Raw genomic sequence first — 26,156 nt, forward strand, 5'->3', positions numbered from 1 at the left:
CACTAATGGTTCTTGACTCTATCTAATTTGCCAGTCTTTGTCTTTTAATTGGGGCATTTAGTCCATTTATATGTAAGGTTAATATTCTTATGTGTGAATTTGATTCTGTCATTATGATGCTAGCTGATTGTTTTGCCCGTTGATTCAGTTTCTTCATAGTGTCGACAGTCTTTACAATTTGGTTGTGTTTTTGCAGTGGCTGGTACTGGTTTTCCTTTCCATGTTTAGTGCTTCTTTTAGGAGCTCTTGTAAGGCAGTCCTGGTGGTGACAGAATCTCTCAGCATTTGCTTGTCTGTAAAGAATTTTATTTCTTCTTCACTTATGAAGCTTAGTTTGAGTGGATATGAAATGCTGGGTTGAAAATTCTTTTCTTTAAGAATGTTGAATATTGGCCCCCACTCTCTTCTGGCTTGTAGAGTTTCTACAGAGAGATCCACTGTTAGTCTGATGGGCTTCCATTTGTGGGTAACCCAACCTTTCTCTCTGGCTGCCCTTAACATTTTTTTGGTCATTTCACCCTTGGTGAATCTGATGATTATGTGTTTTAGAGTTGCTCTTCTCAAGGAGTATCTTTGTGGTGTTCTCCGAATTTCCTGAATTTGAATGTTGGCCTGTCTTGCTAGGTTGTGAAAGTTCTCTTGAAGAATATCCTGAAGAGTGTTTTCCAACTTTTGATTCCATTCTCCCTATCACTTTTAGGTATACCAATCAAATGTAGGTTTGTTCTTTTCACATAGTCTCATATTTCTTGGAGGCTTTGTTTGTTTCTTTTCCTTCTTTTTTCTCTAATCTTATCTTCACGCTTTATTTCATTAAGTTGACCTTCAATCTCTGATATCCTTTCTTCTGTTTGATCGATTCAGCTATTGATACTTGTGTATGCTTCACAAAGTTCTCTTGCTGTGTTTTTCAGCTCCATCAGGTCATTTATGTTCTCCTTTAAACTGGTTATTCTAGTTAGCAATTCATTTTTTCAATGTTCTTGGCTTCCTGGCATTGGGTTAGAACATGCCCCTTTAGCTCAGAGGAGTCTATTACCCACCTTCTGAAGCCTACTTCTGTCAATTCATCAAACTCATTCTCCATCCAGTTTTTTTCCTTTGCTGGTGAGGAGTTGTGTTCCTTTGGAGGAGAAGAGGCATTCAGTTTTTGGAATTTTCAGCCTTTGTGCATTGGTTTTTTTCTCATCTTCATGGATTTATCTACCTTGGGTCTTTGATGTTGGTTAGCTTTGGATGGAGTTTATGTGTGGACGTCCTTTTGGTTGATGTCGATGCTATTCCTTTCTGTTTGTTAGTTTTGTTTCTAACAGTCAGGCCCCTCTTCTGCAGGTCTGCTGGAGTTTGCTGGAGGCCCAGTCCAGACTGTTTGCCTGTATCACTAGCGGAGGCTGCAGAACAGCAAAAATTGCTGCCTGCTCCTTCCTCTGGAAGCTTCATCCCTGAAGGGCACCCTCCAGGTGCCAACTGGAGCTCTGCTGCATGAGGTGTCTGTCAACCCTTGCTGGGAGGTGTCTCCCAGTCAGGCTACACGGGGTCCAGGGACCCACTTGAGGAGGCAGTGTGAACCTTAGCAGAGCTCGAACGCTGTGCTGAGAGATATGCTCCTCTCTTCAGAGCCAGCAGGCAGGGATGTTTGAGTCTGCTGAAGCTGCGCCCACAGCCGCCCCTTCCCCCAGGTGCTCTGTCCCAGGGAGATGGGGGTTTTTATCTATAAGTCCCTGACTGGGGCTGCTGCCTTTTTTTTTCAGAGATACCCTGCCCAGAGAGGAGAAATCTAAAGAGGCAGTCTGGCTACATTGCCTCTGCTGAGCTGCAGAGGGCTCCACCCAGTTGGAACTTCCCCATGGCTTTGTTTACACTGGGAGGGGAAACCCGTCTACTCAAGCCTCAGTAATGGCAGATGCCCCTTCCCCCACCAAGCTCCTGCGTCCCAGGTCAACTTCAGACTGCTGTACTGGCAGCGAGAATTTCAAGCCAGTGGATCTTAGCTTGCTGGGCTCTGTGGGGTTGGGATCCGCTGAGCTAAACCACTCGGTTCCCTGGCTTCAGCCCCCTTTCCAGGGCAGTGAACAGTTCTGTCTTGCTGGCATTCCAGGTGCCACTGGGGTATGAAAAATGCTCTTGCAGCTAGCTCGGTGTCTGCTCAAACGGCCGTGTAGTTTTGTGCTTGAAACCCAGGACCCTGGTGGCATAGACACCCAAGGGAACCTCCTGGTCTGTGGGTTGCAAAGATCATGGAAAAAGTGTAGTCTGGGTCAAAGTGCACTGTTCTTCAAGACACAGTCCCTCATGGCTTCCCTTGGCTAGGGGAGGGAGTTCCTCAACCCCTTGCACTTCCTGGGTGAGGCAATGCCCCACTCTCCTTTGGTTTGCCCTCTGTGTACTGCACCCACTGTCTAACCAGACCCAGTGAGATGAGCTGGGTACTTCAGTTGGAAATGCAGATATCACCCACCTTTTGCATTGATCTCACTGGGAGCTGCAGACTGGAGCTGTTCCTATTTGGCCATCTTGCCAGTCACCTTTTTTTTTTTTTTTTTGAAACAGAGTCTCATTGTCACCCAGGCTGGAGTGTAGGGGCACAAGCACAATCTCAGATAACTGCAGCCTCCACCTCCTGGGTTCAAGTGATTCTCCTGCCTCAGTCTCCTGAGTAGCTGGGATTACAGGCATGCGCCACCACACCTGGGTAATTTTTGTGTTTTTAGTAGAGACAGGGTTTCTCCATGTTGGCCAGGCTGGTCTTGAACTCCTGACCTCAGATGATCCACCTGCCTCAGTCTCCCAAAGTGCTGGGATTACAGGCATGAGCCACCACACCCAGCTGAGCTGTTTGTATTTAATAGTGGCGTACATCTTTGATATGAACAAGTTCATTGTGTATTATCTAGGGAAATAAAACTGTTCCAGTGAGGGGACTACAGTTGGTGCAAAAATTTTGAAAAAAAATGTTTGGAAAGTATTTTGTCTTACATGTTAGGCACTGAAATTACAGTTATTAAATGAGAGGGAAATTTGAGATTTTTTAAAAAAGAAAGTAAAGGAAATCCTCTAAATAATGCCTTGGAAACTGATAGCTGACATAGAAAAAAAAAAAAACTGAAGCAACAATCAAGTTAAATATTCTCTTCCCCAAGGGACACAGGGCACTTTAGAGACATACTGGCTATGTTCCCATATCAGCTTTGACATTTTTATTGGGCGACCTTATTCTTCCCAGCCTCTTTTGACCTCTCTGTCAAATGAAGGGAATATTGGGTTGGTGTAGAGTTGAAATGAGAGAGCAGAAGGTGTGATGCAATCTTAGTCATCATTCTTCTTCCCCTGGATTCCTTCCTCTTCCATTCCACATTTCTTTTTTTTCCCCCTTTTTTTAAAAAAATTATTTATTATTTATTTGAGACAGAGTCTTGCTCTGTAGTCCAGACTGGAGCCCAGAAGCATGTTCACAGCTCACTGTAGCCTCAGCCTCCTGGGCTCAAGTGATTCTCCCACCTCATCCTTCTGAGTAGCTGGGACTACAGGTGCATGCCATCATACTTGGCTAATTTTTGTATTATTTTGTAGATGTGGGGTCTTGCCATGTTGCCCAGGCTGGTCTCAAATGCCTGGGCTCAAGCAATTCACCCACCTTGGCCTCCCAAAGTGCTGCTATTACAGGTGTGAGCCACTGTACCTGGCCTCTCCCCCATTCCTTTCCAACCAAACTGAAACCTCCTCAAAAGGAAGAATCAAGACCTACTCTTTTGAGGTACTTGGCACAGTGGTCAGTAGAATAGGCAGTTATAGCTTGGTCGATTTTGAATTTGTCATTCTCTCTGCATGCCTCAGGTCCCTACCCTACTCCCAGGTGAATTATCTGAATAATTTTTTTCCTAAACTTCTCACCTTGCCTATTAAAAGAACAAAAACAATCGACAGCAGAACTGCCAGGAAAGAAATCCATGAGATTCTTTTCTTTGAACAAGAGGGCAGTTGTGATTGGTGTAGCAATTTGGGTAGTGTGACATGGAGGGGTGGAATAGGTGGTGGAAACTGTGTAGGTGAGTGCCTCCTGGTAATGGCTGTTTTCTTGCCTTTTACACACACGTGGGCCCCAGATGATTAAGGGTGATGGTAAACTCCACCTCTACTCATGTGTCTCTTTCCGTCTGTTTCTAGGCAGTGAGTAGAATTGCAAAATTCATTCTCTTTTTCTTTTACCCACATCCTTTTAGGATGTTTGCTGGGAATAAAGGAGTATAAAAACAAGGCAAAACCCTGTGCCCACAAAATAGAGCAAAGCTAACTGTCCCCCAAAGCAAGCAAGTTTCCCATGGAGTGGCCAGTAGACAAGCTTCCCATATCCTAGGGTTTCTGGGGTACATCTGATTATTTTCCTTCTTTTCCAGTAAGACACTGTACGTCACTGCCGTTCACCTGAGAACTTTTCTCATGATTCAGCAGAGGATCAAAACAAGGAAAAGGAATATATTAGTCTGAAAATTCTGCAGTAGTTAATTGCACAAAAATGAGTGGCTTACATATCTATTCAGCACTAGGTTATGCACAATTCAAGACACAAGGAAGTCTAAGATACGTATCTAAGCCCCAAGAACTTTATAGTCCAGATTTGAGTTTCCAGACAAGCCTTACATGAAGTATTCCTAAGTGTAGATATTACCTTTGTTTACTAATATATATAACATGGCACATAATATCGTCAATCTACTTTGAGAAAGAAAAGTTGTCAAAAGCTCAGAAATCACTTTGTCTCTGTTTTCTCCTCTCTTGGCAGTCGGAAGTACCAGTATTGAGTGATTTACTTACCCACTGCTCCATCATACCACTCTAAAACAATCAATGGCTCCCTATTACGTTACTCATTAGGTCTCCCCTTTGAATCAATTTTTATTTCTCTTTAGAAACCATTTTGAATCATGGATGGCAGGGAAATTGTCAGGAGTGGGGGTTGGTGAGAGACTTAGGTTCCTCTGGTTGTCTCTGGTGTTGAGTTTGTTCTAAATCCATGCTTCATATGCTTTTAAAAATATTTTACTTGGCAACATTTGCATGTGTGTGCAAGCACACAAGTGCACCCATGCATGCATGTAAATGAAGAAATTTCAGAAAACGAAACTTTTATATTCAGCACACAGTGATATTCTCTATTCTATTTTAATTCATGTTCAGTGCTCATTGCAACCATCTTTTGACTTTATTATCTACTCTGGGTCAGAAGCTTAGTGTTTGAAAAATTGTATCTAAAGTTTACACTGAGTTTATATTTATAAATTCATTTGCTCTAATACTGTGCAGGATGTAGAGAAGATTCCAATATCATAATTTCCCTATTTAAAATAAAGTAGAGATGAATTCACATGCCTAAGGTCACCCAGCTAATTTGGGGCCAAAGCCCCAACATTTCCACTGTGCCAGGTACCTTTCTTCCCGACCCGCAGCCCAGACTCACCAGCACATTGTTGAAACAAAGAGTAGGTGTATGATATAGTTTGGATATTTGTATTCTCCAAGTCTCATGTTGAAATTGATCCCCCAGTATTCAAGGTGGGGCGTGTTGGGAAGTGTTTGGGCCATGATCCTTCATGATCCACTTGGTGCTGTCCTTGCAGTAATGTGTAAGTTTTCACTCTATTAGTTCATGAAGGAGCTGGTTAAGAGCATGGCATCTCCTCCCTGCCTACTTGTCACCTCCTCCCACCATGTGATATGCCAGCTCCCCTTGTTTCTGCCATGAGTTAGTTTCCTGAGGCCTCACCAGAAGCCAAGCAGCTGTAGAGCCATGCTTCCTGTGCAGCCTGAAGAACTGTCAGCCAAATAAATCTCCTTTCTTTATAAATTACCCAGCATCAGGTATTCCTTTATAGCAATACAAATGGACTAACAGTATATTAGTTAGATTGTTTCAGGCGCAAATAATAGCAGGTTCAACTAAAATGGCTTAAATAATAACTAGTTATTATTTTAATAAGTTTCAAAGTAGGGCTGATTATTTCAGCAGCTCAAACACATCTTTAAAGACTCAAGTTCTGTCTAACTTCTGCTTTGCCAATTTCAGTATGTTGTCTGTGTAGTCAGATAGTTCCTTTCATGGTCTCAAGATAATAGCCTAACCATGACATCTTTGAAAACAATTTCCAAAGCCCAGAAGAAAAAATGTTCTGTTCTGTCTTTTCTTTGTAAGAGTTGGGGATATTTTCCCAGAAGCCAACCTGTGTCTCACTGTCTACAATTGCAGCATGGCAAGCTTGTCCTAACCTAATCACTGGCAAGGGGAGAGGAATTACCATAAAAGGCTCAGAATTAGCCTACAGAACTGAGGAGAGGCTGGATCTCCCCGGAAGACTTGACTTCACAAGATCTGAACAAAATCCCACTTATATATGCCAGGAAGAAAGTGGGGGTGGAGGGTTGGTAATAATTAAGTAGGCAACCAAGTGTGTCTTTAATAACGAGTATGGATAAACATTCCCAGACGGTGAAGTGTCTGTCTCTTACCCTTCCCGTACCCTTCGTTTCTAGGGAGAATGCCTGATTCCTTCAACTTCTATTCCTGTTCCATATTCTTTTTCAGCTGCCTTTGGCCCCTTAACTGTCTCAACTCCTCCTTACTTAATGTCTAATCTGTTCTAGGCCAGTTAATGCCCTTCCCACCCACTCTTCACCATCAACCTCATTTATTCAGGCAATTACTTACTTGTCTTTCTCTTTTCCTGTTAAATGAATACTTGCTACATGGCAGACACTGAACTAAGCTCTAAGCTCTGGAAAAATGATGATACATAAGGCACAGTCCCTACCTCTCATAGCCAAAGGTTGATTTTAAATACTTAATGCACTCCAATATATTTACAGAAATTTGACATCTGCTGTTCTGAATGTACAAGGCGGTATTTAGCTCAGCATCCCTAGAAACAGTGTGAAGGAGGGATCAGAGTGACAGACTTTATTTGGGAAGTACAAGCCTTTGGCAGTAGGGGTGAGGAAAAAAAGGTCAAGGCAAAATGAAGCAAGTAAGGACAAAGAAATACAGGAAAGTAGGGAAGATGTTTCTATGCTGGCTACTGACTTACAAGGAGCAGCCAAGAGACACTGCAGGCCGCTTGGTAGGCGCTCCTGCTGACATGGAACTGCAGAATCATCCTGATGGGCTTCATGGGGGAGGCTATGGCTCAGTATAGTCTTGGGAGAGAAGAAGAAATTAATTTACTGGTTCCTTCCCATCTCTAGTTTCCCAGTAGTTAAAGTTAACCCCATGGAGCGTTACCACCACTGAACTTCTGGGTTGTGTCATTTGGCTCTTTGGTGGCCCCTTGTGGTGGTAGATCCCCAGCCATCTTGGGTTGGGATGTGTGGTTTCACACAGTTACAAAAGCAGAGGGGCACTCAGCTGTGTAATTAGCAGAGTGAGCCTGAATAGGGCACCTGAAGACAGAGAAGATGTTTGATTTCTGTTCATTACATTAATGGTCTTGCAGGGATCCTGTGGATGTAATTTCCTTCTGGTTCTTCTCTCTTTTTACAACATTTAAATCTTTAACCCATGCCTGCTTGTGATGCCATTATTGCCTGATGGTGACTCCCAGTCCCAGGTTTCCTCTGCCGGAGGGAGCTAATAGCTGGCTTCACTATTCCTTTCTTGCTTGATGGACATTGGCCAAACATGGGATACTACTGTTCCTCAGACTGCCTGTGGCCCTCACTAGGTCATCTGTTGTAACTCCTGCAGCAACAAGTATCCCTTTGATTAAATGCAATACATTAGAAAGGTGGTTGAGATTATTAACTTACTTCTTTAAAAAAACAAAAATAGAAAAACACCTCCATGATGTTTGAACAGTGTTTCTCAAACTTTATGGAGCATACTTGTCACCTGGAGTACTTGTTAAAACACAGGTTCTAGGGTCCACCCCTAGAGAGTCTTTTCCTGGAGGCTTGGTCTGGGGCTGGATAATAATCTAACAAGATCCTAGTTGACGTTAATTTCAGCTCAAGGACCACATTTTGAAAAGAGTTGGTGTTAGAGGGGAAAGAATAGTCAAATATTAATATCCTTAATTAATTCCTTACTAGCAGCCAAAAAGGAATACATTGTTTAAAAATTGCACTATCTAGGCCAGGCATGGTGGCTCACACTTGTAATCCTAGCAATTTGGGAGGCCAAGGTGGGCGGATCACCTGAGGTCAGGAATTCGAGACCAGCCTGGCCAACATGGCGAAACCCCATCTCTACTAAAAAATTACAAAAATTAGCTGAATGTGGTGGTACATGCCTGTAATCCCAGCTACTCGGGAGGCTGAGGCAGGAGAATCACTTGAACTCAGGAAGCAGAGATTGCAGTGAGCCAACAATGCGCCACTGTACTCCAGCCTCAGTGACAGAGTGAGACTGTCTCAAAAATAAAAAAATAAAAATCTCACAATCTAGTGAGAGAAGAAAATATTTTAAAAAAATACAACATATTTTAAGGGAAATATTATAGGGGCGTGTATAAAATACTAATGGGAAAGGCTTTCCAGACAAAGGTGTATTTAAACTGAATCAAGAGGGATGAGCTGTTTTCCAGGCAGAGGGGTGTAAAGACAAGATGTAAAGGCAGCATTTAGCTGAGGCACAGGGGTATCTATGTGGGGTTGGCGGGAGGAGTTGTGGATGATTTAGTTTGATTAGATCCTTCAGGGCCTTGTGCATTACGTTAAGCACCAGGAACCTGGTCCTGTGGGGAACAGAAGGTATCATCAACTGTCCTTGGATGCTGTGGCACAAAGGGTCCACCTTCCTTCACTTTCTCCCAGTTTTCCTCAATGTTTTTCTCTCGCCTTTGCTTGTTTTCAACTTTTCCAGTTCATTCATTAGATATTTTAATCACTGATCCCAGCAATTATTTTTAGAATATAAGTTTTCAAAGATATTCTATGACTACTGCATAATTCCATGTGATGATACCAGACACGGCTTCAAAAAGCACAGAGGGTTGGGGTCGGGGACTGCTTCCTAAGAGTCTTCTATGGTGGACAGTTCTCTGAACTGCAGCAGCTGTCCTGAGCTTTGTTCCCCACCCATGAACCACTGACTTCTGCTGGGTAGAGATGGGTGTCAGCACCCAGCCTCTGCTTGACCCACTGTGACAGGGTACAGTCGCCTGGCATTCTCTGTCACTCTCTTCCCAGATGCTGTAACTGAACAGCAGGAAACAGAAACCATCAGTGTTAGAGAGAAAATGAGCAAAGTGTGAAGAAGATGCAAGGTGAGAGACGGTTTGGTTCTCTAATTAATGCAGCCTGGTGGTAAAGCAGTGCTTTGCATGGATGGGTGCTGAGCAAGTGTTTGCCACTATGCACTTGGTCTGCTTTTTGGTTTAAAAACAAGGAGCGAAGGAAAAGCAACTCTCAGGTGATAGAGCCTTTCAGAAAATATGTTTGCATGATTCAGGTCCTGAAACCATGTCTGTTGGCTTGGGATTTGTGAGCACCTGGCAAACACCTTGCTAAAACAGCCATGATGGTGGAAGGGGCTCCAGCCTAAGCCGGATGCTGCCCGCGCTCCATTCCTTTCATTGAGGAATATGTCCTGCAAGAAGTTGCGCTAAGATCTGCCTTGCCCCATGTTGTGAGTCTCCGCCAGGCAGAGGCACACTCCCATCTCTGCTCCTTACTTTCTTGACAGCTTCTTTCATTTTCTATAATTTTTTTAGGTAGTCAGGGGCTCTTTAACTCCAAGTTTCCCACTCAATCTGGAGAATTCTGACCATATAGCAATGCTATGCAGACATAGGGTGAGTTAACCAATGCATATGATGTAATATCAGTCACCTAGCTTTGGACTGTAAAATTACTGAAATCTGTAATGAAGGATGGTCAAAGGAGATCAAAGGCAATGCAACAGTCAATTTTGGTCTTCAACAGAAATAGGATGTAGAGATAGCATTAAGAATTCTGTCAGATCTGTAGTTTGCAAGTCATTAGTCTCAGTATTTAGCCTGTGAATTATCTTAACCAAGTCAATTAACCTTCTTGGGCCTCACTTTTCATAGCTACAAAATAGAGTGAATCATAAGGCCACTTGTGGACCATAACAAGGTCCTGGAATGGCAGTGTGGGGGTTTGCAGCAGGGAGCAAATATGACTCTCACTTTGTAAATTTTCAAGTGCTATCTCTTGTCATTGAAACAGCTAAGTGAGAGCTGGGAATAGATGTTCAGGGATAGCATTGGAACACAGAGGCTTCAGGAAAAAATGCCTCTTTCCCCGTGTTCCCACATAGGAAGTATGGGAGGTCCTGATGACTTCCTCCTGGAGACAATTTCCTCACCTTCCCACATCTCAAAATGTTCAGTGAACATTGTTGGATCTAGATGTTGCCAACCATGTGTGGAAGGTTAATGGACTATTGTTTAATATATGCTCTTCCAATATCTTTTTTCGTCTCCATATTTCAAATAATAACTGGGGTTTTTGCAGAGTGGAGAGCAGAAGCAAATGGAAGTCACAACTACCTCTAGTCTGTTTTGTTTTTATTTTTAAGCCTAATCTCATTGGAGAGCAAAAGAAGGAAGGAAGGAGAGAGAAGGAGGAGAGTGTGTTGGTAATTAGGAAAAGGAGAGTATTGCTTTTTTGTAGTAATTTCAATAGGTATGTCTTAGTCTCCTTAGACTTCTATAAGAAAATACCATAAAGCGGGTGGCTTATAAACAACACATGTATACTTCTGACAGTCTAGAGGCTGGAAAGTCCAACATCAAGGTTCTGGCAGGTTTGGTGTCTGGTGAGGACCTGCTTTCATTTTCACAGATGGCACCTTCTAGCTGAGTCCTCACATGGTGGCCGGGTTGAACAAGGTCCTGGGCCTCTTTTATAAGGACACTGATCCCATTCATGAGGACTATGCCTTCATAACCTAATTATCTCCGAAAAGGCCCCATCTCCTAATAGCATCACCTAGGGGTTAGCATTTCAACACAGACATTCAGACCACAGCAAGGTGTAATAAAACACCGGAAGGATAGGCTCTTTTGATGCACACTCTGTGTGCAAGCAGGGCCCCAAACCAGCATATATTCCTGGTACACCACGTGTGGCCAGGAAGCTAAGAGTAAGGAACTCTGCTGGAACCACACAGAGGTCTGATACTCAGATTATGTTGGAAATAAGATAATTTTTACGTTGGGAGAGAGAGGAGCTGTGCCACTAATGTCAGATGGAAATTCCCAATAGTGTGTGACTGGCTGGAGCCCTGAGTCCAGATTGTTTTAAAGGAAATAAAGAAAGTAGTATTTCCTGGGTGCACAAATTCAATATTTATACCCATAGCACTGAGTTTGATCTTGAGTATTTGGAGCTGTCGGAGTAGCCGAGTGGGATGCAGTACCCAAATCAGAAGGATGAGAAAACCCAGCTATGATTCCACTGACACAAGGTTGTCCTCGCCTTGGAGGGTTGGTGGTACTCTAGCAACAGGGAACGTTTTCGGTTTTGGTTTGTTTTTTGGTGGAATGTTGCTGTTGTGGGTCCAAAGCCGTGTCCTGAGGAAAGGTTTCCAGGTCAGTGATTTTAATGTGAGTTCAGGCCCAACAGTACCCAAATTAGCCTAAATCAGCAAGTGTGGCAAGTCAGGAAAAGAAGGAGTTGCTTCCTTAGTTCCATAGTCTCACTTTGGGGTCATTCATGACTTTGGGGAAGGGAGCTTGATTTTAAGTTATTCCCAGGAAGGCACAAATTTGGCAGCTTTGGGCTATCAGGACTGTTGTGGCAGGAGAAATGGTGGAGAGGCTAAGCACAGATACTCTGTTTAATTACCCTTATTCTGCTGGCATGGTTTGGAGATTATCAGGGGATTAAATTTTCTGCTGATTTCTTTGCTCTCATTAGCATGACAAATGGATTGTTTTGTCATTTAGAGAAAAGTAGAATTTGTGAGGAATAAGCAAACAGAGTTTTTAGTTAGCAAAGAGATAGGAAACTCTAAACCCTTTATCCAGGATCTTAGTAAGCTCAAAAACAAAAAACAAACAAAGTTCTTATGGTATCAAGTTAAAAACTCTTTAATATCTCAAAATATCTTATCAGATTGAATTATATCCAGTATCAATTTGGTGGCTATATTCAACACATACTAAGAACCTACTGTGAACCAGGCATAGTTTTAAGTGCTAGTGATACATTGGTAAGCAAAGACCTTGCTCTCACAGAGCTGTGGTCTGGTGGGAGAGACAGACAACAAAAACAGCTGCATATATAAATCTGTGAGAAGTGTTATAAAGAAAATGGAGCAGGGTTATGAGAATAAAGCTACAGAATGGGGGAGCTCTCACACAGGATGGTTAGCAATGGCTCTGCGGCTCCAGGCCCTACCTACTCTCTCACTTTTCCTCAATTTCTCCGGATGTCTCAGGCTCATTTATGCCTCAAGATCTTTGCAAATGTTTCCTGTCTGGATGCCCTTCCTCTTCCTATCAACTTTTCCCGTAGTTACCTCTTAAAATCCTTCAGAACTCAGATGCAAATCACTTTCTGAAGGCCTCAAGGAAGCCTTCCCTGGCCCTCCGGAATAGATCAAGTTCAGATTCCTGCTTATTCACCCCACTGAGCTCCTTCATTTTACTGATCATGTATATAATTATATGAGTATTGAATTGTTTAATGCCTTTGTCCCCTCCAGACTGTAAGCTCCATGAAAGCAAATACAGTGTCTCATTAACTTATTGTTGAGTCCTGAAAACTTTGTAGTTTGCAGAGTAGGTAACCGACAAATAATTGTCAAGTGTCTGAATAATTTTCAGTATCCCAGAATATTCAATTAAGTATGGAAGGCCCCTTCCAAAGCTTGCTTAGAAAATACCGTGCTTAATTTTATAGGCCATCTAAGTAATTTTGGTAATTTTAATGTAGCAAAATAAGTTGGCTTCATTTGGTTATGAATATCAGTACTAACTTACGACGTCACTATTCTCCTTTCATTTTAACCACGTTCAGTATCCTAAGAAACGTGCTGATTGAACTATAAAATGAATAATCTTTTATTTGTAAAATATTGAGTCATAAATAGGCAGAATCAACCCATGCTTTTATTTTCATTGCATATAAAAATTTCATATGAAGGTATTGATGTACAGTACTATCCCCGTGGGCTGTAAGAGAGGCTAAGAAACCACTAAAAGAATCATTTGTAATTCTCACACACAATTTACCACTCTGAAAACATATCCAAAGAAATAAAAACAACTCAAATCAGTTAAGGATGTTTTTGTAATTATAGTGTCCCCTTTGTACTGTTTAAAACAAAAGTAATCAAATTCCTTTGGGCCAGGGCTGCTAAAATCTACAGTTTGTGTCAAAAAATAAAATAAAATAAGAGGCTCATTTTCCCAGAAAAGAATCTTTCCTTTCACTGAAAAGCCACGTGATTCAAGGGCTGGGCAAGTAGTGGGAGGATATTTCCATATTATCCATTATAAATGTTTCCTGCTTTAGGGGCTGGCCATTGTACAAGGTTAAATTTTAAAATTCTAAAGCAATGAAAGTTTTGCAGAAACAAACCTTAGAGGATGGTGAATGCTTTCTGCTATGTAAACTGACATCAGACACAACTTTGTGTTTAAATAGATGGGTTTACATGTATGTAAGGACATTTGGTTTATCTTAGTGGAAGAAAAATTTTAGGATTAAAAAATGATATTTTCTCTTTAATATATTCTCTTAACATGACAGGAAGCTGATGAATAGATAACCAACATGAGTAAACTCCGGCTCCAATTTCAAATCAAGTTCATTTTCCTATGAGCTCTAGAAGCTAAAAGACTTTTAAAAAAAGATTGTTTATAATCACTGGGAAAGAATGTATTTCCCCAGTTGTGTTTCCGAGTTTAAAAAAAAAAGGAAATAATCAAATACAAGTAGCTGAAGTAGCTCCTGATCAACAGATGGCAAACAATCATCACACATGCAGTGCTGCTCCTTGGCAAGAAGTACTTAAGAGTTTGTCTCAAAAGGGTCTCAGAATCTTTCAGAGGTTGTCTGTGGTTTTGTAAAATCTACCTATTGGCAGAATTTAATCAATTAAAAGCCTGGATATAAAATGCCCAGCCCTAGCTCCACTGTTACCTTTCAAATGCAGCAAAACAGAAGAAAATATTGATTAAAGTTAAGGCACAGCCCTGGGACCAAAGACCTGCAGCTATGGTTTTTAAAATTTATATATCTTTAAGTACTTTATAGTTTTCTTGAATCTTCCATAAACAAGCTCTAAGGTGACAAGACTATACTACAGGAGAAAAGAAAAATGTACAGAGTATGTATACACACCATTCATTCTCTCACCAAGAGTTTCCAAATATATCAACACCATCCCATCATGGGATGATGTTTTAATAAGAACTGATAATTTACAATTAACATTACAGTATGTACATTGCAATAAATACATGGTTGTAAACAGACAAACAAGACTGTATTACAGGTAAGGTCATTTGGTGAGAAAAAAATGCATGGCACAAAAAATAAATAATGCATTCAAAAATTATCATAAAGCTTTCTGTAAAATCCATTTCATTCAAGTTTTTTCTTTCCTTGTCTATAATTTGTTCTATCTACATTATTGTGAATTTTAACTGATATAAAAGAAGACAAAATTAAAACAGCATTATTGTGTTCAGTAACTTGCAAGCTGAAATGCACTGGTTTTACACAAACTTGGACATATTTTTCCCCATACAGTACCCAGATATTGCATTTTCTTATGGCATTTTAGGAAATGTAAAGCCACTTGTAAAAGGATATTCTTTTTTAAAGCAGTGTGTATTTCTGAAGCACACTTTGGCGAGAGAGAAGGGCAAGGGTAAACAGATTGTACAGTGCATTAGTCCCTGTCTCTTGGATATTGAGCCTTTTCTGCAATTTGATTGTCTGTTAGTGGGTATCTTTACAACATGGTACCATTAAAAAACAACAAACTGGAAAAAAAAAAAGAAAAAAGAGCCTCTCTTTATTAGTGCAGTTATAAACCCTTTACCCTTTCAGTTCTGGATTTGTTAAGTGACATATTGCTGCTTTTTCTTTTATTCATTATTAAAATTCTAGGCACTCTGTGGGGGAAATACTAAGTGTAGGGAGGACAGGAATGAGAATGTTTTGGAAAGAAGAATAAATTCTAGACTCTTTGCCTTTCTTTCTAGACCTCACTCGGGGACAAATAAAATTAAAAGGAAACAAGTTCCCAAATGTTTTTGTGAAACTACTTGGTCAAATATATGTCTTTATTTGAAATATTACCATCTGTTCTTTACAGAGGAAAGAGAGTAGAAATCTTGCAATTAACTAGTTGATTCCTATTCTGCCTTATGTAAAAGATCAGAGTAATAAAGACATAATTTTTATTTCAAAGGATCTAAGCATCAGCCAGATCTCAGGGGACTGAAATGGGGCCTGTCTTCAGCTTGAGTCATTTCCCTGGCTGATGACTTAGTTTCTAGTCCCTGGAAGGCTCCTTGAGAAGTTCTAAATATAAATGCTTTTCAGGGTTGTAATTCTTCTTAAATGTTTGATTTTCCACTTGCCAGATACCCACTTTGGCCTCTATCTCAATTCTTGAATATCAACGTGAAAAACGATTATTTGGACTTTAAAGTCTTCATAGAGAAGGTAAAGACTTTATTACAAAGACTGACATAGGAATAAAGTCAGAATTAAATGCCCCATGATGCCAACTGCTATAATCAGGTAAACACTGGGAATTAATCTCTAAAACTGTAATACAGTTCCTGGTGCTGAAATCAGCCAAGAGTAATCTCTAATTTTTTATTTAAGCAGAATTTTTACCAATCTAATATTTTAGGATGCATCACAGTACTAACCCTCTGGTGCCAGTGACATCATCTTCTTTCCCTCCATGTGTTTCAAGAAGTAGTTCCCCTCTGCAAGATATACTTATGGATCGAGGATAAGTGATAAAGCAATTCCTGCATGTTATGTGGTTGTCCATTAAGGAAGAGTAGTTGCTATACTTAAAACCATTTCTCAGGTATGTTCCTGATATAGTTCTTAATCCCATAGTGAAATCATTAAAACCAAAGAGGATTAGTTGTTGTACTGGTGTTTGTTAATATGTTGTTAATATTCTTAAAAACTGCCTAGTGAGCTGTTTAACTTTTCTCTGTAAACCAAGAGTAAAATCTAGTCATGATATACAACCTCATAGTTGAAATGAATGTTAACCCTAACTTGACTACCTGTTTCTTTTCACTGGTGACAATGGTAGTGATATATTTGACAAGACCTCATCTAGCAAACATGGGCAGAGGTTCAAACACACACTAAATTATAAAGCAGCACGAGGGGAAAACCTTTTCTTACTCTAACTGGCTGTAAAACAATAAAATGAGCATGAAATGTGCAGATTATTAGAAAGATATGCACTTGTGAAATGCATGTCTATTGACACAGCAAAACGTTATTAGGAGATACTAAGTAGGAAAACATCTCAAAAAGACTGACCAGTTTAGCTACTGGGTATTTATATATCTCCCACTTGCTTCAGACAACACCAACTGATGACTGAATTCGCATGAAGCTTAAGACATATTTGATATAACACACATTAAAGTATTATAGAACAATTAGTCACTTTGCACACTGAAGAAAAACACTGGTGAAGAGCAACTCTTATCTGGAAAGAGTGAAACAAAATGCAAAGTAAATAATAAAGACTTACTTACAAAAAGGGTTTCCTGCAACATAAAGTTGTTTTCTGTTTTAAAATATGGAAGTCATTGGTATATAAAACAATGAATCACTAAAAATCAGTTAATTGCTATGAACTATAAGGTGCAAGTAAAATTTGTAAATTAGATTTTTATCCAGTGTAGCACAGATTTGTACTGAAAACTTGCAAGTTACTCTTTAGAAAAAAATAACCAGTGGCAGATGAAGTTCTGAACATAGTTTTTTAAATATAATACCTCAATACATTTAATAATAAAAGTAAGCTCTACAAAAAATCTGTTTTACATATCATACAAAATGTAGAGGTCAGTGCAGCTCACTGAACCACACTATTCAGTCATGTATCAGGAAGACTTGAAATTAGAAAATTATGCAATTTCTGTGGCTCATCCTCCCCCTACTGGTAACAGATACGTGCTATGTCCTGTTCTTGACATATTTGTTGCTTCGTCCATTAAGTTTACTCTGTGCAATGCTTTTCTTCTGAAAATATTGCAAACAAATAAAAAGAATAGAAACCCCAAGTCCAATCAACTTTTGGGCCGCCTGATGAGCCACACTCTCTTGAAAACAATTTGGAGTAGATTTTATCTGCCTTGTCAGCTCTACCAAGCTGAAATCTTGTTAAAAACGCTGTTCATGAAGATGTCCACCTTGCTCTGATGACATGGAGGTGAAAAAACTGGTTACGATATTCCTGAGCGCCGGACTGAGTAGTCAAGGTCAGTTTTGTTCAATAAACGTCCTGGCAGATGACAGTGAGGTGTGACCGTGGTTGTGGCATGTGACATGCACTTTGGAAACAATTTTTCTGCTAAAAAAAAAAAAAGGCATGAAAGTTTTTGCACTGTTACGTGTCAGGAGAACGATCATCTATGACACAGGCTTCAGGCTGGCTTTCCTCTTCTTCCCCTACTGCCTCCTCTTCAACCTGTTCATCGAGGGGAATTTCAGTAGACTCTGAGTCTTGAGTACAAAGAGTCTTGGAGTCACTGCAACTAGTGTCTTCTTCCACTTGACTGCCACTGTCCTTTTCTGTGTCTGACTCACCATCTTCCTCTAAAGTTAGTTCAAACTGGAATTTCTCAGTTTGACCCTGCCGGCCCTCTTCTGGGTCATCAGGTGCAGGAGAGGGGCTTTGAGGGATTGTGCTCTGGTACCATTCACGATTGTCCTCCAAAGTGTCCAAAATGTCCTGGGCGTCAGGGTGGACGAGGTCTGCCCATGTCTCCCAGAGGGGATGAGCAATATAGTCTATGAAGCCCACCTAGTTAAGAAAAAATCCACTATGAGTAAAGGACTTGGGACTAAGAAACAGTGGAAAAGCTTAACTAGATCATGGCCCACAAATAAAATACTGAACAGAAGACTATTAAATTTAGTTTGGTAAAATTATCACTATTTTCGACAACAGACCATACAAAGTATTGTTACTAGCTGGTCAAAATTAGCTTCTAGAACCCTTGGTTAAAGAGCATGTTCACAGCATAAAAAATTTTCCAGTTGTTGACATGGTAGGGCTTATTTTAGAATCACCAATTTGTAGGTGAATCCAGATAACTGTAATAATGCCATATGCTCTATGTATGTGAATATATTAAATGAATATAGTCATAATAAACGAATATCTTCTTAGAATATCTATATGACTATATGAATGTAAGTCATAAGAATGAAATTTTTTGAATCATAAATAAGGTGAAATTGAGCTTGTCAAAAACAAAGTAATTTTAAAAATCCAGTAAAATACTATCATATGTAATACAAAGTAACCAAATGCTAAAGCGGTAGCTCTGTTCTCTCTGAAAACTGTACACTTCATGCATTACCTGTGATTTTTCCACGGAAGCATTGTGCTTGTCACACATGGGGCTTATCTCCATGCCACGTTCCCTCTCTCGGTCTCCTTGGCGGAAGAACTCCTCCATTATCCGGTCCGTCCACTGGCGGTACAGTTGGAGAGGCTTTGTCGGGTTGCTCAGATCTGCACAATGCACCATATTCTGAAGAACCTAAAATAGATGGATGCATTCTCTATTCACTCCTGTTCCTTTTCAAAAAAAAAAAAATCTAGAAATTCACATTGGATGACTGTGACACTTAAAAATACACATGGTGTAAGATTTATTCCAAACAGCTCAACCATGATGTGTCTATGTATGGTTCACACTTGTATTAATAGTTCCAAATTATGCCACTTCTACTGCATCTAAATAGCATAAGAGAAACTGTTTATGTGCATGGTTGACTAGATTGAGAGCTGCTTAATTGGCTGGTTCTGTGGAGTGTTAGTTTTTTAAATTAATGTAGATGCAAATGAAAAGACCAGTAGAATTTTTCCTGGTTAATTCTTAGGAATAAAAATTTGGATAAAAATCCTGCCTATAATTGCTGAAAGTATAAGGTGGGAGAAAGAAGAAATACATCTTATCAAAGCTGAACACACAGTCATGTGCATATGTGCACACACACACACACATACACACACACAGAGCAAACTCTATTAAGGCTTTACCTGAATCCTATCAGAATAATTATCAAGAAGAAGAACTCCAGAGCTTGTCACTTTCTTAGTTTCAACCATAGTCTTCAAATCAGCTAGTAGATTCATGTGTTTTGACATATCTGTTGCAAGTACCTTAAAATACAAAGGGTATATTATTGAGTACAGTTCAGAGAAAATTTACACATGAAAATATTATGCAGAATATGAGAATGAAAAAGGAACAGAACAACGCTATGCCTTTTAATGACAGTGGAAATTCCTTACTCCTTCTTGGGGGCAGAGTCCTTTCCCCTTTGCTATCAAGTTTTCCCAAAGCCCAGATAAATGTGTGTAATATGCAGAAATGCTAGGTACTGACAACCACTTTCATGGTCAAAAATGGGATGACATCTCCATGGATAAGACATCATCACACGTTTTCAAGTTTTTTCCATTCCTTGGACCGGAAAGTAGTTACTAGACTATGATGAACTGATTCAAGGTTGCTTAAAGACTGCTTCAGAAACAAAATATTCTGGTTAATTTTCTTTTAAAAGACAGATCATTCTTGCCTTTGTATGTACAAAATTTAACAGAGTAGGTTTTTGAAAGCTAGAGATTTTCCTATGTCTCATAATCACTGAATAAGATGCATAGAAAAAAGAGTAAAGTCATGGATGTTCTAAATGGCACTGTCTACTAATGAGAAAAGGTGGAAAAAAAATCCATTTGAGCTGTGGCCCACACAATCTGCTTTTGTTAGTCATCTTTCTCTGCCTGCCACCGGACTGGAGGGGCCCAGAAAATAAATGATGAGGGTGAGCTGACATTATTCTCAAGTCCAAACTGCTAGAAGTAGAAAACCTATTACAGAACATCACAGCCAGCATCATGGGCAGCTTCTATAATATAAAGGGCCATAATATGTTTTGAAATGCAGTTCCTTTTACCTAATACTCATCTTGATCTTGTTCTTATGTCTAAATTATAAACAACTTGCCGGAGGGGGGAGGGATTGCATTGGGAGTTATACCTGATATAAATGATGAATTGATGGGTGCTGATGAGTTGATGGGTGCAGCACACCAACATGGCACAAGTATACATATGTAACAAACCTGCACGTTATGCACATGTACCCTAGAACTTAAAGTATAATAATAATAAGAAAAAAAAACAAACTTGCATCACAGTTCTCTTTTTTTTTTTTTTTTTTTTTTTTTTTTTTTTGCTTTTATCAGCTACTTACAATGTCAATGACCATTTTCCTTAAAGATTGTCTTTGTTTTTTGGTCAAATTCTGGAAAATGTCACAGTTTTCTTCCTGAAGCAATTTAAAGCCCACAGCCAAATGATGGTTCTCTAAGACCGAGGAATCGTTGTACATCAAGGCAAGTTCAGAATCTGAAAAAAAGACAAAAGGCCAAAGATGAGCAAAGCTGTTTGTGAGAAGTTTATCTGATTCTTTGAATTCTGGGTTTAGAATGTAATTTCCCCTAAACTTCTCTGTTGCCCTTATCATTACATGACAATATCCAGGAGAGAATAAATCGGATAACATAAGAGCAGGAACAACACTGGAATGAATCTTGGGGAGTGAATTCTAATGCTACTAACATGTGGCAGGCCATTTCACTCTGTAGGGCTCAGCTTCCTCTAATGTGAAAGAATTGGATCTTTAACTTCTCTTCTAGAGTTACCATGAGCTCAGTAGAATATGACATTCTTCTTAGTATCTATAACACATCCAAAGAATAAGGTTTTGCATTCCTGATAACTGAATTATCTATGCTGCAATATATAAAGTGAGGATCATGTGATACAGGATTGTTTGTACTCAAAGAGGGTACAAGAACAATCATATGAACAAGTTTAGATTTGCTCATTTGCTCATGTATAGCTCTGAAAGTCTAAGCTTTATTCATCGTTTTCCATTTTCTTTTCCAAGTATCGTGGCAGTCATTGTATACTGTACAGGGATATTGCTCTTCCTGCCTGCTTGCTCATAGCGTCACACAGAGATGTTGTGTTTGGCTGTCTGTATACCCTCTGGTGAAGATTCTGGCACTCTCTCCCTACTACCCTGGACCTGTGAATTTTAGGCAGGGAGAGATTCTGCCTCTCTCCTACTTCTTGTAAATAGCAGACCCAGATCTACAAGATAATCATTTAAAAACTTTTGATGCTTTATTCTCTTTCTATTCACTGCAAAGACTAAAAGCAAACCCGAGGCAGGAAGATTGGTTAAGCCCAGGAGTTCAAGACCAGCCTGGTCAACATAGGGTATACCTCATCTCGACAAATAATAAAACATTATTTGCGGATGGTGCTGTGTGCCAGTAGTCCCAGCTACTTGGGATGCTGAGGTAGGAGGATTGCTTGAGCCCAGGAGTTCAAGGCTGCAGTGAGCCATTATATTGTGCCACTGTACTCCAAGCTAGGCAACAGAGCAAGACTCTGTTTCAAAAGAAAAGAAAAGAAAAAGCCTAAAAGCACATGTATTTGATCTTTTTTCTAATGAATGCATAGAAAATATATTTGGAAATATGTATCCTTTTCTAAGAAATACCCAATACTATTCAATGGCTCTTTTAATGGAGCTAGGAAGGAGAGGAGAGGCTTAAGACATTTTCAACTGGGAAATTATATTATTTTATTGGAACTATAGAAATACACATTTGCACACTTAAATTTCTGCTCCCAAACTACAGGAACAGAGCTGTTTAGTAGGGAGTAGTTTGTACATTATTTTTTGTTTTCTTTAGATAAAACAATAGTGTTTATTTTTTAAAAGGCAGTTTCTGGTTAACTTTTACAGTGTCTACAAATGCCTTTATGAACCTTCATCTACAGACAGGTAAGAATATAGAAAAGAAAATTTTAAAACTCTATAGGATCTTAGCACATATTATTGTATTTCTGCAGTAGAATCAAATAAACATATATTGAAAGGAAATCATAATTATTAGATACTGAATAGTTATTAGAATTCGTTTAAGGGAGGAAATATGCATGTAGACAAGGGGTGTTAACAGAATTGACTTACCCTTACAAAAACCCTAATTGGCTTATATGAAGCTGAAGGTGAAGGAAATTAAGACTATTGACCCTGCAGAAGATGATGATGATGAGCTGTTCCTTCAAGGAAAAGGGTGATCTGTTGTATGGAAGTTGCAACAAAGAGTCTGAGTTCCACTGGATATAACTAGGGCCTAACACTTAAGAGTTCAGATTGGCCAGAAAAGCCAGGAAAGGATGCCTTAGTGGACTGGCAGGCCTCCACAGCCTCTTCCATCTCAGATGCTGTTACAGGAAAGTGGTGGTGACTATTGATTTTTAAATGAACAAATGTTAGCATTTAAAAAACTGAATCTCAAGGAAGTTATTTAACTTCTACTCTTCTTTAGGACTGAAGGCATATGGTCACATTTAAATTGGGAGGTAGGATTCTGCAGCTCTTCAGCAGATTTTCACCAAAGACACTAATCCGTTACTTGTAAGTAGAGTCCTTGAAGATTCAGGAATGACCAGAAAATTGCTGTCATCTTTTGGTACAATGCACACAGCACAGAGGGGCAAAGACGTTAGCTTATATAACATTTTTGTTGAAACCCTTTCATCTTCAAGCCCAATATAAGTAAGTCACCTCTTCCATCAAGTCTTTCTTAATTACCAGACAAAACTGCCCACTTTCTCCTGTAAACTCCTATACTGCTTTGTATCACCCATTTAGCATGTATCACATTCTACCTTTTTTGTCTTTATCTCTACAAATCTTTTAATTGTTTCCTCCCCAAACCCTCCCGGCCTACTTAGAGACTTAAGCCCCTACAAAATATTAAAGGTTATTAATTTAATATGTTTGGTTATCTGGCTTCCCCTAGGCACTTCAATTATTTCAAACTTACAAAGTACAAACAGGAATACAGTAAGGCACAACATTTAGAGGATTTAGGTGTCATTGTGTTAAATGGTTTATCTGAATCCTCTCATTTAATCCTCATAACTCTTTTAGGAAGATACTATGGTTTGTGACATTTTATGGCTATATTCCATTCATGGATCACATGGAGCCATATAGGTGGGAATCAAGTCTTTGTGTCCTTGGGATAGGCTGGGGGATAGAAAATGTCTCTTGGGGTCATCTTTTATATACATAAATATTTACATAGACATATAATCCTGTACAAATGAAGAAAATGAACCTCAGAAAAGGTAAGTAAGTTTGCCAACATCACCTAGCCAGTAAGTGCTGGGGCCAGCACTACCTTATACTGACTATGATTACAAGTAGTACCTTATAAATAGAGGTGAAAACTTGAGCAGTGAACACTAAACATGAACCAGGAAATCAATACAATCCACTCAGTGCCTGGCACACACTTATAAAGACAACTTTATAAGTATTTATTATTTTTTATTGAGAGGCCACGCATACCTTTACAAACTCAAAGTCATCATTTTATTATATATAGAGCAATTGTGTTCATTTGTTACAACTACCCTGGATCATCAAGAATAAATTAAATTATGCTCAACGTATGCTACTACTGAAGGCAGGAAGACCACTTTTATTTTGTGTCCCTCTCTTCTGAGTTCTAATGAAATGGGGGGAAGTGTGGGCAGGTACTACCACATAACTGAAAACATGTGCTTCATCTGTGCTAGTCTTTTCTACCTCTGTGTTAATCATGGTTCTCCAGAGAAACAGAATTAATAGACATATGTATGAGTGTGTGTGTGAGAGAGACATATTTATTTATTATAGGAATTGGCTCAGGCAATTATGAAGTCCCACATCTGCAAAGGTGAACCAACCAGGAACCTTGATGTTAGAAGCAGGAGAATATGTATGTCCCAGTTCAGAGAAAGCAAATTGCCCTTCCCCTCATGTTTTGTTTTGTTCTTCTCTTTGAGGTCCTCAATGGATTGACTGATCCCTGCCAACAATGGTAAGGGCAATCTTCTTTAATCAGTGTACCAATTCAAATGCTAATCTCTTCCAGGAACACTCTCACAGAGGCACCCCAAAACAGTATGTTACCAGATATCTGGGCATCCCTTAGCCCAGTCAAGCTGACGCATAAAATTAACCATTACAAATTCTGCCCCTTGTCACCCTGGTACCCATAAGCATCTCCTTTAACCATATTTCATCTCCATAAGGTCATAATTCTACCAAAATGCTATAACTATCCTGCATACAACCAAAAACACACTAACACATTCCCCAGAAGTGAAAGTAAAGTTTGAGTAATGTTTACTCTTATCCTGACATCCTATAACTTAAATACTATGATATAAAATAAATACTTAAATACTAATATAAAGTTAATACCTCTTATGCTGTATAAATGAAGATATATGCTTAATATATGTATATATACATATAAATGCATTCATAAGAAAATACTCATGGCAATTATAGTCCTTATTGCTATAACTGGTCACATGGTCATAGCTGGTATTTATAATTACCTTCTTTTACTACTCATTCTGTATTCCCTTTGCCTTCAGCCAGCACCTCAGCTGGTCATGATTCTTTACCTGGTGGGGTGACCCAAACCTTCATTCCTGAAGGGTCTGGGCTATTAGTAGTCCTGCCTGGATTGGGTTATTTTGTGCTGACCTTAATTGCAGGGCATGGTAATATTAAAGGATGCCCTCAGGGATCTCCTTATTCCACACATACTCTTCCTTACCTTCGTTGTGGAGTAGTAATCCAAATCCCCCTTGGTAGTTAGGATCAGTCACCCCAGTCAACACCGTAACTAACTCCCTTCTTGGATGATTGAATCAGATGTATAAGGAGCTCAAAGTGGCTAGGTCTTAACTTCTAGTTCAATGGAATCACTGTTGTGTGTGCTGGTAGAAGCATTCCTCCTTCTGAAACCAAGACCTCTAGGCTAGGAGCACATAAATTTGTAGGAACAGGAAGCAAACTTTGCTAGTGGGTCACTGGGGGTAATTATGAGTGGTAACACTCCCATTTCCAGCCACTGATTCTGGGACCCATGAATTCTGGTTATGGGAGAAATAGCACCACATATTGGATGCTGATTCAGAACATATATGGCCTTTCTGGCCTTCTGGAGAACCTTGCCCCAACCCTGCAAGGTATTGCCTCCTAGCTGAGTAACTGAGTCTTCAAAAGGCCACTCTACCAATTTATTAAACCAGCTGATTGAGGATGTTAGGGAATAGGGTAAGACTAGGGATTTCCATGGGCATGAGCCCAATGCAGCTCTTCTTTGCCAGTAAGGTGAGTTCCCGGTTAGCGGCAATGCTGTATGCAATACCATAGTTTTGGCAGAAAAACTGTGCAGGGAAGGCACATCTGTTTCCAGAGAAAGTGCCTTTTCCACTAAGGACAAAATGCTACCCCTTCCACCATGGAAGTGGTCCAATGTAATCAACTTGCCATCAGGTAGCTGGCTGATCCCCCCAAAATGCTGTTACATGGGGGTTTAGTGTTGGTTTATGCTGCTGGTGGATTGGGCACTTAGCAATAGTCATAGCCAGGTCAGCCTTGGTGAGTGGAAGTCCATGCTTCTAAGCCCATATATAACCTCCATCCCTGCCACCATGGCCACTTTGTTCTTAGTGCATTGAGTGATGACAGGGGTGGTTAGGGAAAGAAGCTGACTAGTATCTACAGAATGGGTCATCCTATTTACGTGGTTACTAAAATCTTCCTCCGCCAAGGTCACACTTTGGTGAGTATTCACATGAGACAAAAGTAGCTTTACTTTTTGGTCCATTCAGAGAGATCATTCACATATCTCTTCCCCAAATTTCTTTTTCACCAGTTTTCCAATCATGTTCTTTCTAAGTCCCTGACTATCCAGACAAATCATCAGCTATGGCCCATGAACTGGTAATATAATTGCACATATGGCCATTCCTTCTTCCAAGCAAAGTGAACAACCAATCACCCTGCCTAAAGTGCTTC

The 26,156-nt window shown here is 39.8% G+C and overlaps 1 protein-coding gene across 7 annotated transcripts in view; it reads right to left on the minus strand.

The window, feature by feature from the left end:
- Positions 1-12,020: 12,020 nt before the first annotated feature.
- Positions 12,021-26,156, minus strand: part of PDE4D (phosphodiesterase 4D) — a 640,379-nt gene continuing 626,243 nt past the window's right edge. For all 7 annotated transcript variants that reach the window (XM_017874238.1, XM_017874239.1, XM_017874236.1 and 4 more), the window contains 4 exons: positions 20,454-20,608; positions 19,235-19,357; positions 18,549-18,731; positions 12,021-17,986 (listed from right to left, as the gene is read on the minus strand). In XM_017874238.1, coding sequence (XP_017729727.1) covers positions 17,570-17,986; positions 18,549-18,731; positions 19,235-19,357; positions 20,454-20,608 — 878 coding nt within the window. In that variant the 3' untranslated portion in view covers positions 12,021-17,569. The remainder of the gene's footprint in view (positions 17,987-18,548; positions 18,732-19,234; positions 19,358-20,453; positions 20,609-26,156) is intronic.

Source organism: Rhinopithecus bieti, unplaced genomic scaffold, assembly GCF_001698545.2.
Source record: "Rhinopithecus bieti isolate Rb0 unplaced genomic scaffold, ASM169854v2 scaffold_6513, whole genome shotgun sequence".
Taxonomy (NCBI): domain Eukaryota; kingdom Metazoa; phylum Chordata; class Mammalia; order Primates; family Cercopithecidae; genus Rhinopithecus; species Rhinopithecus bieti.